Genomic DNA, 13,565 nt, shown 5'->3' on the forward strand with positions numbered 1-13,565 from the left:
AAAAATTTAACACCTATTTATAAAAAAATCTCTTGACAAACTAAGGCAGATAATCTTCTTAATCTCATAATGATAAGAAATATGTTACGAATTTTATACTTCATGGTGAAATACTGAAAACTTTCCCCTCAAACTAAAACTGAGGTAAGGACACCCGTTGCCACTGTTTATATTCAGTGCGGTTCTGGAGGCCGTGGCTAATTCTATAAAACAAAAATAGAAAGTATTAAAAACTGGATAGGAAAAAATAAAACCATGATTATTCACAGTTAACATGACTATATATAATATACAGAAAACCCAAAAGACTCTGGAAGCAAACTTAATATAGTCAATATATAAAAATCCATTTTATTTCCATATACCAGTGTATAGAAACATACTTAAAAAATGAAAAATCTAAAATGCCATTTGTAATAGCCTCAACAAGACTCAAATATCTAGGAATAAACCTAAACTACCAAGTATTATTAAATGAAACTGAAGATCGGGGCTCCTAGGTGGCTGGCTCAGTTAAGTGTCTGACTCTTGATTTTGGCTCGGGTTATGATCTTAGGGTTGTGGGATCAAGCCCCACATTAGGCTCCAAACTCAGCAGAGAGACTGCTTGTCCCTCTCCCTTTCTCAAATGAATAAATAAAACCTTTAAAAAAAAAAAGAGAGAGACATTTAAGACCAACTTTAAAGAAAATGAAGCAATAGTCTATGTTCTGAACTGGAAGACTCCTATTACAAACATGTCAATTCTCCCCAAATTAACAGATTCAATAATCCCTTCAATTTTTTTAATTGACAAGTATATTTTAAAATATATATGGAAGAGCAAAGAGTTAAGAACAGCCAAAATAATCTTGAAAAAAGAAAAAACAAAGTTTATGCCACCAAACACTTATTATAATGCTGTTATAATTACTGCAACACGGTATTTAAAGAACGGCAAATGGGCCAATGGCAAGAAAAGAGGCAAGAAACAGACAAATATATTCACAGGTTTATAGTAGTCACTTCATTTATAACAAAACTGCAGGGAAATAGGGAAAGTATCTTTTTAATAAATGGTGGTAGTTCTCTATGGAATAAATGAGGACAGGACTCCTACACTTCACACTATACCCCACCCCGCCCAAAATCCCAACTAGAACGTAGATCTAAATGTGAAGGGTAAAACAATCAACTCTGCAGAAAGAAAATCCAAGAGAGTATCTTCGCTACACTGGAAGAGACAAACATTCCTTTAAAAAAGGAAAAAAATTTCGATAACTTGGTCATTAAAAATAAAGGACTTCTACTGATCAAAGGTCAACACAAAGAGAGTTGAAGACATCTGTAATACACAGTCTGCAAAAGAAAGAGAACTCTTACAAAACAATTAACAACTCAGTAGAAACCCAGATGAAAGATCTGAATAGACATTGCATCAAAAAAGTAAATCTAATGGCCAAAAACACATGAAAAGCTGAACTTCATTAGTTATTAAAGAAAAGCAAATTAAACTCAATGTGATACTATAATACACTTACCAGAATAACGAAAATGAAAAGACAATAACCAAGGGTTGACAAGGCTATAGAGTAACTTGGGATTTTCATACTCTGCGAAAAGGGGTCAAAACAAAACAAAAAAACCCCACAAAAAACGTGATATAACATAACATAACAACTTTGGGACAACTGATGGTTATCTACTAAAACTGATATACACATATCTAGGTTCTACCAATTCCATTCCTAAAAATATATTAAAAAAATACACATATGTTCACTGAGACATGCACAAGAAGTTGACACTAATGACCATCAACAATAGAGATAAATTCAAAGAATTATACAGGGCAATGAGAATAAATAAATTATGGCTACATGAAGTAACACAGATGAATCTTACAAAAAAAAATACTGAACAAGAGGCCAGTACATACTCTCTGATTCCATATATATGTATGAAATTCAAAACCAGGAAAAACCAATCTGTGATATTAGGACAGTGTTTTTTTTGGTTGGGGGGGGGTAGACGGTAGTAACCACAAGGGGACAGAAGGGGTCTTCTAAAGTGCCAGTAAAGTGGTGTATTTTACAGCTGTACACTTTCAATCTGTGTACTTTTCTGTACATTATACTTCAAGAAACTGTTTAAAGGAAAGAAAAAAGAGAAACCAACCTGCAGGATAAATAGATTTATTTATTTATTTACCAAATCCACAGATTATACAAGAATGACAGAAAGTCAACAGATTAGATAACAATTATAATTCTAAAGCCAGAAAAGTGGATCAGAATTGACAATTTTAAATTTAGTAAGAATAAATAACATCATACCTAGGTCAAAAATTAAAAACCACATCTAGCACAAAGGAAAATTTGCTTCAAAACTAAACTAGTTCAGTAAGTCAATATGACACTGCTGCCAAAACAATAAAATTTAGGGCTAGTTTAACGAAATCATCAAGCCAAGATAAAGTGAGGTAACAGTTTCACTTCACTGCTCATTAATGACTACAAATGAAATGTCACAACTTTAAGAAACACACTGAAGGAGTTTATCTGGAGTGGTAAAATCTTGTCAAAGAATGGTTAAAAAAACAAGGGATGTTCAATCAGGCAAAGAGAGAACTTTTGGGCTTACCACATCTTTGAGTAGATAAAGGGCGGCCATTTAAGATAAGCAGATGTACTCTGTATTGCTCCAGTGAACAAAACTAGAACTAATAAGTGGCCACTAGAAAGAAGCAGTTTGCAGGTTCAATGTAGGAAAATCTGTGCAATAATTTATAGTTTTCCCACAGTAGACCGGACAAAGTACTGAAAGCAGAGAATAACTTATCAGAGATGTCAGAAGAACTTTACTACTGTGTGGTTAGGGTAACTCAGTGTCTCTCAAACCTAATGCATATTAATAAAACCATGAAGCTTTTTAAAACACAAATTTCCACTACTGCTACCACAAGCCCAGTAGGTCTAGAAAAAGCCTGGAATCTCTGTAAGAGCCTTCCTGGGTGATTCTGATGCACTCAGCAGCCTTGCGGCTCAAGATCCTGTATTCAGAAACCACATAGTTATATGGCCTTTAAGATTCCTTACAGTGTCAAAATTCTAATGAAAACCTTTTTAATAGCTTGAAGCAGTTTTATCTTTGCATATCAAAAGCACATTAGCAAAAGAGAGAATATATGAAAGTGCATGTCACTTTGACCAGTCTTCAATTTTTTCTCCCAAATTCATGTAACCAAATTATTGTGTACTTGAAAATACCATTATTATATAAAAGAACTTCTCTAACCTGGGCTAATTATAAAGAAATGATAATGTTCATTTTACAGATGTTTATAGAAGTCTATTTTATGCCAATAAACAAAAATGACACAACTCAACTCCAAGGGAACTCACAATCAAATCATCAGGAAATTGTAATACTGCATAATATCACAAAGGAAGTAAAGAGTGCTGTGGGAGCACACAGAAGGGGAGTGATAGGTACGTAATATTCTTGTATGACCACTCTATCCTAAACTTGAGGATAGGGGATGCAAATTAAAAGAGAACTGTGAGAGAAGGATGCAGAGACAGAGCTTAGGTAGAAAAAAGACAGACAAGGAAAATGAAGGAATGAAGCATAAAAGAAACCTTTGTAATATTTTATTTTTCCATTTTTACCAGCACTTAAAAATATATTAGAAAAGCTGGAAAAGTATGTTTATGGCTTAATGACAAGACTGTGTTTCTTTTCTGCAAGGAATCAAGGAGGGTAATCATGGTTAGAAGCAATAGTGGAAAGAGAACTAGAAAAGCCAGTCCCTGCGAGTGGCAGAAGAAAATAAGGAAATTAGAACTAAACAGACAAGTGTCCCTGGAGGTTACTATAGCAAGCAGCTGAGCTCCTACAGCTCTTAACTCTCACCCCAGTCTTAACCCCTATCCCCATCAGAACAAGCCCACCCACATTTTCTAAGAATTAACTTTGGCTTCCATTTGATATCACTAAAGGCAAATCCTTAATTGGTTCCCTCTCCAAAGTTCTAACACTGTTCTATTCTCTGGTACAACCTCAGTAATACTTGTTAAATCACCTACAGATATAGGCCAGATTAAATAATAGAGCAATATACTATAATCTTGATAGAATATCATGTTCAAAGACCATGTTGTAGAAGAATATTATCACTGGTTACATGCTGACTCAAGGAGACAACAGAAGGAAGAAAGAAATGGTTCTAAAGCCAGCTGTATTAAAGCTTTGAGGCTTACCAGAAAGTCAGAATGTAAGGGTAGGAATTTCTATCTTTCTCACTGATGTATTGCCCAGTGCTAGAAGTGCTCAGCACGTAGTAGATACTTAATGAACATTTACTGAATGACTGAATTCCCAAGTAATCTAAAAAAATCAAACACACATACAAAAATAAAAACTGAAAAACAAAGTACAATGGAAAGAGAACTACCTCAAGTTCAAATTATACTTCTACTAGTTATTCAAATCTTGAGCAAAGTGGGACTACTGCCTGTTTCAAAGACTACAGTAAGAGAGTAAATGTGATAGAATATGTAGATGCTCCTAGCTTGAAAGATATTCACCCAGGTTAACTAATTTTCAATCTGCTAAACAACAAATAAGTAACAGTAAATGCAAAACATATTTTTTCAGCTTGTGAGAAAGGATGACAGAAGTAGGTTAGCAGAAAATACATACAGATTTTAATAACCTACGAACAAAGGTTAACCTAAACCAAAGGAGGAACTAAGATATTTGCTATTCATTTACCTAAAAATCAAAAATCCAAATTTTCTTGGCCACTATTCTTTATCCCAAGCACAGTGCTAGGTACTAGTGATAGAAAGAGCTTATACAATAAGCTTTGGGAGTGCATAAACTTCATAGTTATTTGTCAAAAATAACAGGATTAAATGATAGAAGCATAAAAATTTCTAAAAGAAAAGGCATATAGCTAACAGTAACTGAGAGGTAAGATGGCTATTTCCCTACAAATGTCCAACATTAGCATTACCTTAGTAGCTACTTGAACTCCTTATAATTATCCAAGAAATACACAACAATTTTGTGTTTACTAAAGATAATTTCAACCTCCATAGCTAACTATATACCTAGAAATAAAGAAAGCTTACTATTGTTAGTATTGGACTACAAAGAAAGAGAACATACCTTCCTAAAGCTGTAACTCAGATAACAAAACACGCATATAAAAACAAAAAAGTCATTTTTGGCCTGTTTCAAAATAAAACAAGGGGAGGTTTCTCCAATAAAGAATAGAGCATATCCTTTAATGGTATAGATTTCTCCAATGCAGTATCAAGATACCACTTTATGACAGTACACTTACTGCTGAAAGAAGTCATCTACCTAGAGTGATGAGAAAAATCATTACCTGATTTGTAGGCATTTTCGGCACATTCACCTTCCACATCTGGGCTTCCCTAGAGATTGCCTTTTCCAACAGGAAAGACAATCTCTGGTTTTCCAAAGGCCCTGGAAACTTCATGATATCCTTTGGATCTGCCTGCCTCTCAGCTTGATGTAGCTACCTATAAAATCAAATATAAAACAATGCTTTTTCTTTAATTATAAAATACATGTAGCACTATATAAATATGTTGGTTCTTATTAAGCAATTCATAAAACAAAATAAGAATGTTATGAGGCAGTAGAGGATTTTACAGCTCTTTAAAACATCATATATTAGAATGTTACAGTAATTATCAGTTACCTAAACATATTCACTTTAAAGTTGAAACTCGGTCATAAAGAGAATAAAAACATGGCCATATAATTGATAGAACCAATAGACTCCAATGAAAATATATTATTGTGTCTCAAATTGTGTCAACAAATCTTAAATTGTGGGCTTTTTATACTAGCAATTCTTAATAATTGTCCCAAATATCCCTCTTAAAAATCTAATCAGATAAGGGCTATTAACCTTTTTCTTCATTAAAAAAGTTATATCCACTACATTAAATCCCACCCATTCCCGTATAATCAGTATGAAACCATCCCCATAAGTATAAGACCATCTTTATTTGTGCTTCCAATATATAGTGTCCACTAGCTACACATATAGCCATTTATATTTTAACTGAATAAAGTTAAAATATAATTCTTCAGTCATACTAGCAGCATTTCAAATGCTCAATATTACATGTGGTTAATGGATAATGTATCAGATAGAAATATTCCTTTTCTGCACTATCACTGCAGAAAAGTTCTACTGGAAAGTGTTGATCTAGAAAACTCAACAATCAGCTGACTGGCCCTCTAAAATGAGCAAGCCTAAGGAGCAACAGTGTAGATCAGTGCAGGCAACTCAAAGTCCAAGAGAGATGCCATTAGGTTTAATAAAAGAAAAAGAAAGAAAAGAAACTAGAGATTTGAGAGGTACAACCATGTGCAGAAAATCAGACTGAGAAACTGAAGATATGGCAAGATTCAACCAGATTTGATGACAGCAAAGGAACTAAAAAGGTAATTAGCTTCAGAAACAAAGATTATGCACGAAGGTAAATATAATAATGTATCACAACATTCATATAGCAATAACAGTGAAAATACTGAATAGGGACTTCAACAAACAGATTAAAACCTCACCAGGAAGATGGGAGGTGTAAGAAGGTAAAATGAGCGCTACATCTTTACACGTCACTGTAGGCAAAACACAAATAATACCTAAAACTGAAATATCAAAAAACAGTAGAGCAAATTATTTGAAAATATGATCTTAAATACAAGAGAAACAGATAAGTTGGGGTGCCTACGTGGCTCAGGGGGTTAAGCCTTCAGCTCCGGTCCTGACCTCAGGGTCCTGGGACCAAGCCCTCCCCCCTGCATTGGGCTCTCTGCTCAGCAGGGAGCCTGCTTCCCTCCCCCCCCCCCCCCCCCCCGCACCGTCCCTACTTGTGATCTGTCAAATAAATAAATAAAATCTTAAAAAAAAGAGAGAGAGAGAGAGAGAGAAACAGATAAGCACTCAGAGGTTAACCTGTGAGAAAAGGGTTAGAAAATCCCGCAACAGAAGAATGCTCTTCTTCATTATAAACCTCATATAACTATTTCGTTTTTCAACTATGTACCTGTATTATGTACTTCATTATTCGTGAGATATCCAAAAAAGTAAATATCTAGAATTAACAAAGAAAATTTCTGATTTTTAAACAAAATTTAAAATTAATTAAAAACAAACTTCAATTTCCATGCCCCCTTCACCCCAACTCCAGGTCCGATCCCTTTCTTAGGCATCATTTCCCATGCTTCACCTACTTGCTACAGAATCTACTGCAGACTACCTCTGGTTAACTGGATAGATTTTTTTTTCATTTTGCTTCTTTGAACTTCTGAGGTTTTCCACATTTCCTATAACGAGCATTAAGTACCTTTCATACCAAGAAAAAATGGTAAATAACACAGAGGGAAAAGAAATACTACCTAACCCAAAGGCCCATTTCAAAGGTAACTTCTTCCAAGAACTCTTGATTCTCTAATCTGCTGTGATTTCTCTTCTGTCTGAAAGCAGCTTCCCACTATTTTCCCTATGAAATGATAAACATTATGATACTAAAAAGATTACCTACCAATATTATTATTTTTTTTTTATTACTCACAGAATCCTCATGAAACAGGGACTCAACCAAAGACTGGTTTCAATCCTTGGGCCAAAACCAAAACAAACCAATCCAAGCCTAAACTCTCTTTCATAAGCCAATTCCTGAAATGTCTGAAGGTGGCCAGCATGCCCACCAATTCGTCTTTCACAGCTGAAGAACTGCTCAAGATTTCCCCACACGTCACTTTTTCCTCTTCTAAATGCAGTCTAAGATCATTAGCTACTTTTTTGAGTCCCTACCACACTATGAACTCTTAAGACCTTCTGAGGTACACTGAGGCAAACCCCCTCTCCACCTGCCCCACCACGTACATAGTTTTGGAGCCCCTTTTGAACAACCTTGTTCAGGACTATAAATGTGTGTTTTTTTTTTTAAAGGTCATCTTGTTATATTCCATCTACTGTTACATTCGGCTGAGATGTTCTGATTCCAATTTTGCTGCCTTGGTACTTTTCTCAGATTTTCCATAACTAGATAAATAAACTCACTATAATTTCATCTAAAGCAGATGGAAATATTAACCTTATTAACCTTAGAAATGGAGTGTAAACTAGATGACCATCAGTCAAGAGATCTTTAGGAAAAAACACCTATATTGGATGGAGATTAAACTTGGTTTATTTATTGGTTCTAAGGTTTCTTCTACCCGAATTTTAGTCTGTAATTCATTAACTCTTGTCAAAACATACCAAACTACCTCATTCCATTAGTTTCACCCAACAGGGTGGCTCATCGGGATCCCTCAGCCTTCTCAACACACCAATGGCTGGCTGCCCCTGTGATTACTCTTCCCTCAAAATGCTTCCTCTGAAGATTATTTTTAGGAGGGATGGATGGATGGATGGATGGGGATAGAGATAAACAAGATAGAATCATGTAGAGAGTAAGAAGGTTCAAGAGATTCCTGTTCTCCAACTTTCTACAGTTAAGACCCTAAGTAAGATTTTCAAATACTTAGATGCTTTAACAATTTTTTTTTAAACAAAGAATCCAGGTCAAAGAAGAAATCACAAGGAAAATTAGAAAATACTCTGAGGTAATGAAAAAGGAACATACCAAAACGTATGGGATGCAAGTAGAGCAAACTATACCTAAAGCAAACCAGAAGAAAAATTAGAGTGGAAATTAATGAAGGAATAGAAAAAGAGAGAAAATCAATGCAACTAAAAGTTGGTTCTTTGAAAAGATCAACAAAATTGGCAAACCTCTAGCTACACTGACCAAATAAAAACAGAAAGGATGAAGTACTAAAATCAGGAATAAAAGGAGACATTATCACCTATGCCGTAGAAATAAAAGGTATTATAAAGGAATCTTATGAACAAGGGCTTGCAAATAAATTAGACAACTTTGCATGAAATGGATAAATACCTAGAACCACAAATTATCAAAACTGACTTTAAAAAGAAACAGAAAAGCTGAAGAGCCATTTAACAAGAAACTGAATTAGTAAACAACTGTCAAAGAAAAGCCTATGCCCAAGGGATTTCACTAATGAATACTACATCTATAGAAAAACTAAAATTCTTCACAAACTCTTTAAAAAAGTAGAGGAAGAGCACTTCTCAACTCATTTTATGAGGCCAGTTAAGCAAACAAAGAAAACAGCATTAGAAAACTACGGAGAACATCTCTTCTAAATAAAGATGTAGAATTCCTCAAGAAAATACTAGCAAACTGAATCTGGCAACATTAAAAAAAGGATTACATAAAGGATTACATACCGTAACTGAGTGGGATTTGCACCAGGAATGCAAAGTTGGTTTAACATTCAGGAAATCAATTAATGTAATATACTGTATGAATAATAGAAAATAAAGGAATCATTCTTCACTCACAGTAGGGGAATGTAACAAAGGGTAAAGAGTTCAAATTTCCTTTATCCTTTAAAAATAAGATATAAATAATCCGAGTGAAAGAAAAAAGGATGGAGAAAATATTTCAGATCAAATGAGACTACAGGAAAATGAAAGTTCAATATCTGATGCTAGACTCAATCCTATACTGAAAAGATAAAATGCTATAAAGGTCATTATTGGGCCAATTGACATAACGGGAACATGGACACATTAAAGTAAATTTATCAATATTAAGTTTACTGAAGTTGGTAACTTTACTGTGATTCTGTAAGAACATCCCTCTTAGAAAATACACACTAAAATCCTTAGGAGTAAAGGGCCATAGCATATGCAATATACATATATATGAGAGAGAGAGGACAAATGATATATATGCAGTGAAATGTTGATGACAGATGAAATGACAGTCTCTTTTTGAAATTATTTACAAGTTATTCCCCCCCCAAGGCTCTATTTATGGAAGTGCTTACATTAGAGGGATAACCTTTGACACTCCTTTTTGAAATTCTAGTAAGACAGGGCGCCTGGGTGGCTCAGTTGGTTTTAGTGTCTGCCCACCTGGGGCATGATCTCAGGGTGCTGGGATCAGGCCCCAAATTGTCACTGTTGCACTGTCGGGCTCCCTGCTCAATGGGAGTCTCCTTCTCCCACCGTGCTGCCCCTCCATATAAATATATTAAAAATTTTTTTAAAAAATGATTCTAGTAAGACAAATAATGATACAGTGAAGAAAGCATTAGCTTGAGTTTTACTTTTCTGATAATGCACTAGCCTGTTTTCTCATGTGTAAAACAGACTGAGTTAGATTAATGAAACCTGAATAAAATACTTAAAATATAATTTTACTGTTTTAAATAGTAGACCTTTAGAGTTGTATCTTATTATTTCATGCCATTAGTCACATGCAGAACTGTGAATGCTCAGGTAGAAGTCTCTAGGAACTAAGAAACAGAAAGGCTGTTTTGGATGGCATATTCCATACACTTCTAGCTTTACGACAGTTCAACATTTCTGTCAGTCTTTCAATTACTTCTGCTTTTTTCTCCGTGTTTATCAAAGAGCTTAATGCATGCATGAAAAGTTTTATAAAGTTACTGTACAGCACAAACTGTATTAGAAATCTACAGACAGGGCCTCCTGCTAGTCTAAAGAAAAGTACGGCACAGTCTTGGGTAAACAGAGAAACAACTTCATTCATACAGAATTATTATAGTTATTATCACCATAACACCAACTCCACTTATAATTCTGTACTGGTGCAGACTTCTGGATCTTAGTTCCTATTCTAAAAAGAAGGATTTATTAATGTGACCATCTCCCTGAGTTCATGCCCTAACCTAACAGTGAACTACAGGTGCATTATATTCCAGGACAGCCCACTGTTTGTCTCCCCAGCGCCATCCTTTCCACACAGTTCTTTCAACCTGAACTGTCCTTCTCTAGCTGGCACTCCCCTTCCTACGGAGCTGTCCCCGTAGGACAGCTGTGACTAGTCCCCTGCCTTCTGACATCTGTACTTAGACATAATCCTACTTTTACATTTAATTGCTCTGTGAGAATTCTTTGTCGACCCGTGTCTCCTACAAACCTTGAGTTCTTCTAGGGCACACACTCTCCAGAGTTTAGCATGAATGTCTAACAAACAGCGTCCACTTCAACTCCACATAAGTCAAAGCCATGAGTGTTCTCTACTTGGCCAGATACTGCGCAAGGTACTATGCCATCTTGACTCCCTTAACCCTTATGCAACCTCATGAAGCTGGTATTACTGTTAAGCCCATTTTGAAGAGGAAGAAGCACGCAGAGAAAGGGACCTTTCACTTTTAGAGGACTGCACACTTCACATGACACTGACTGCGTATCAGAATAGAACATACACACACGCAGCTTCCAATCTCCACCAAAAACACGAGAGCTCCGTTCCACCCTACCAGGGGTCAAACTGGCACATAAGCGCGGTCACCTGTAACGGAAAATCAACTCTGCCAGCCCTCCCGGCACGCCATGACTCTACGACTCTGCTCTCCGTCAGGGTTAAGAACTCTATCCAGGGGCCCCTGGGTGGCTCAGTGAGTTAAAGCCTCTGCCTTCGGCTCAGGTCGTGATCCCAGGGTCCTGGGATCGAGCCCCGCATCGGGCTCTCTGCTCAGCCGGGAGCCTGCTTCCTCCTCTCTCTGTCTACTTGTGATCTCTGTCAAATAAATAAATAAAAAATCTTTAAAAATTAAAAAAAAAAAAATCTATCCAGAATCGCTCATCTTTCTGGTTGCAGATCAGCAACTCTAAACCCTGTTCACTCGTTCTGAAGCTGCTTGTCCACTCCTATTTCACCGACCCCGAACCATGCACGCAAGCTGGAAGCCAGTGATGCTACCTCCAAGTTCCCAACAACTCCACTTCTGGGACGCAGACTACATGGCACAGCCGGACGGCTCGGGTCTGAATTGCTGCCACCGGCCCCCAGCTGGCATCCGCAGGGGAGGTCATCCTCTGGACCCTCAGTTTTCCTCCTCCGCGAAATGAGGCTCCCGGACTACCTGCCTCCCGCCGAGTCCTCGCGAGGCCCGGGGAGCTGCGAGCCACTTTCAGCGACGCCCGCCAGACAAAAAGCGTCCACAAGTGCTACCAACAGTCCGCTCTGCTCCTCCGGCGCGGCCAGAATACTGAACACTTCAGCGGGACGTTCAAGGCCTGGCTCCACCCTACCTCCCCGGACAGACCTTCCCCTAGAACCACCTACGAAGGAACCTCGAGCTCCGGAGAGGACCGTTCCACCCTCTTCAAAATTTCGGCGCATTTATCTCCCCCTTTTCCCCTTCCCTTCCCCCCTCCCCCCTCCCCTTCGCCACTCGTTGGAACGCCGTCCGGGGTGCCACTCGACTCTCACCTCCTCTCCACCCCCCAACCTGGGGTAGCGGCCCCTCCCCCGACCCGTCCGGCAGCCACTCCGCTTTGCAGTGTCAACGTCGCCCTGCGCTCCCGCCGCAGCCCCGAAGTCTACGGGCGGGGGTGTGTCCCCTCCTTTGTGCGCCGCACAGCCTGCGGGCCTGGCACGGGCACGCGCAGTTCGCCGTCGCTACACCGAAGTTACTCGCGGACCGAAACTGGCCCGAAGCAACGCGGCGGAGCCGCAGACGAACGGGGCCGGTGCCGAACCGGTCCGGCGCGGAGGGCGCGGACAGGGGGTGGTCCCGAAGGTCTCCTTTGGGGGGCGGCGGGGGTCTGCTTTAGCCACGGAGCGCGGCGCCAGGAGCTTCCCTTCGGGCAGCGCGGGGGGCGGGGGTGACCGGGGGCGCGCGAGCGCGGGGCGCCGAGACGCCGCGAGTCCCCCCGTCCCCTCACCTTCTCCTCCTCTTCCTCCTCCTCCTCCTCCTCCCCGGCGGAGCTGTAGGCCTCACAGTGGTGATGCGGGGTCATCCGGGGCCACGTTACCACCCCATTTTCCTCAGCGCGCGGCGGCGGGGCGCGCAGGACCAGGACGGCACCGACTGAGGAGGGAGAAGAGGGGGAACCGGGCGGGGGCGCGGGCGCTGGCGAGCGAGCGGGACGCACGGCTGCGGCCGGCGGGTCAGCGAATTAGTTCCATGACTCCCCCGGGCCTGAGGCCGCCGCGGCCAGCGCCGGTCCCACTCCTCCAACGGCCGCCGCTAGTGCCCGGGTGGGGAGGGGGTTCCCTCTCGCCATAGGGCGGCGGGGGCCGGGGAGAGGCGGGGGGTGAGACCGGCTCTGCCCCTGCCCGGGGGAAGCGTCTCCGAGGGGAAATGGTGAAAAGGGGGGAAGGGGGGAAAAAAGGAAAAAAAAGGAAGGGGAAAGGGGAAAAAATAAGAAAAAGCGAGACAGAGGCGCTGCCGCGTCCGCTCGCGGGGAAGGCTGGGGAGGGAGGGGAGGGGAGAAAGAAGTGCCGGCTCCCTCGGCTCCGCCCTCGCGGACCGATTCCTAGACTTGCTTACTCGCTGTAAACAACACTGAGCTGATCTTTTCCCCCCTCCCCTTTTTTCTTCTCCGTGGCCTTCACCGTCCAACGAGCGTACAGGGGAGTCCGGCAAGAAGCTGGGCTGTTGGAGACGGGTGGGAGAAGGCTTTAGTACTGGGGTCGAGA

The 13,565-nt window shown here is 39.9% G+C and overlaps 1 protein-coding gene across 5 annotated transcripts in view; it reads right to left on the bottom strand.

Annotated features, from left to right (window-relative positions):
- The window catches only part of CCNI (cyclin I), a 31,155-nt gene extending 17,803 nt beyond the window's left edge, over positions 1–13,352 (bottom strand). For 2 of the 5 annotated variants that reach the window (XM_080831152.1, XM_080831148.1), the window contains exons 1-2: positions 12,809–13,352; positions 5,378–5,534 (exon numbers count right to left, since the gene is read on the bottom strand). In XM_080831152.1, coding sequence (XP_080687278.1) covers positions 5,378–5,491 — 114 coding nt within the window. In that variant the 5' untranslated portion in view covers positions 5,492–5,534; positions 12,809–13,352. The remainder of the gene's footprint in view (positions 1–5,377; positions 5,535–12,808) is intronic. The other 3 variants (XM_080831151.1, XM_080831150.1, XM_080831149.1) reach the window with 2 other exon arrangements.
- Between the last annotated feature and the right edge of the window lie 213 nt (positions 13,353–13,565).

Source organism: Martes martes, assembly GCF_963455335.1.
Source record: "Martes martes genome assembly, chromosome: 2".
NCBI classification, from domain to species: domain Eukaryota; kingdom Metazoa; phylum Chordata; class Mammalia; order Carnivora; family Mustelidae; genus Martes; species Martes martes.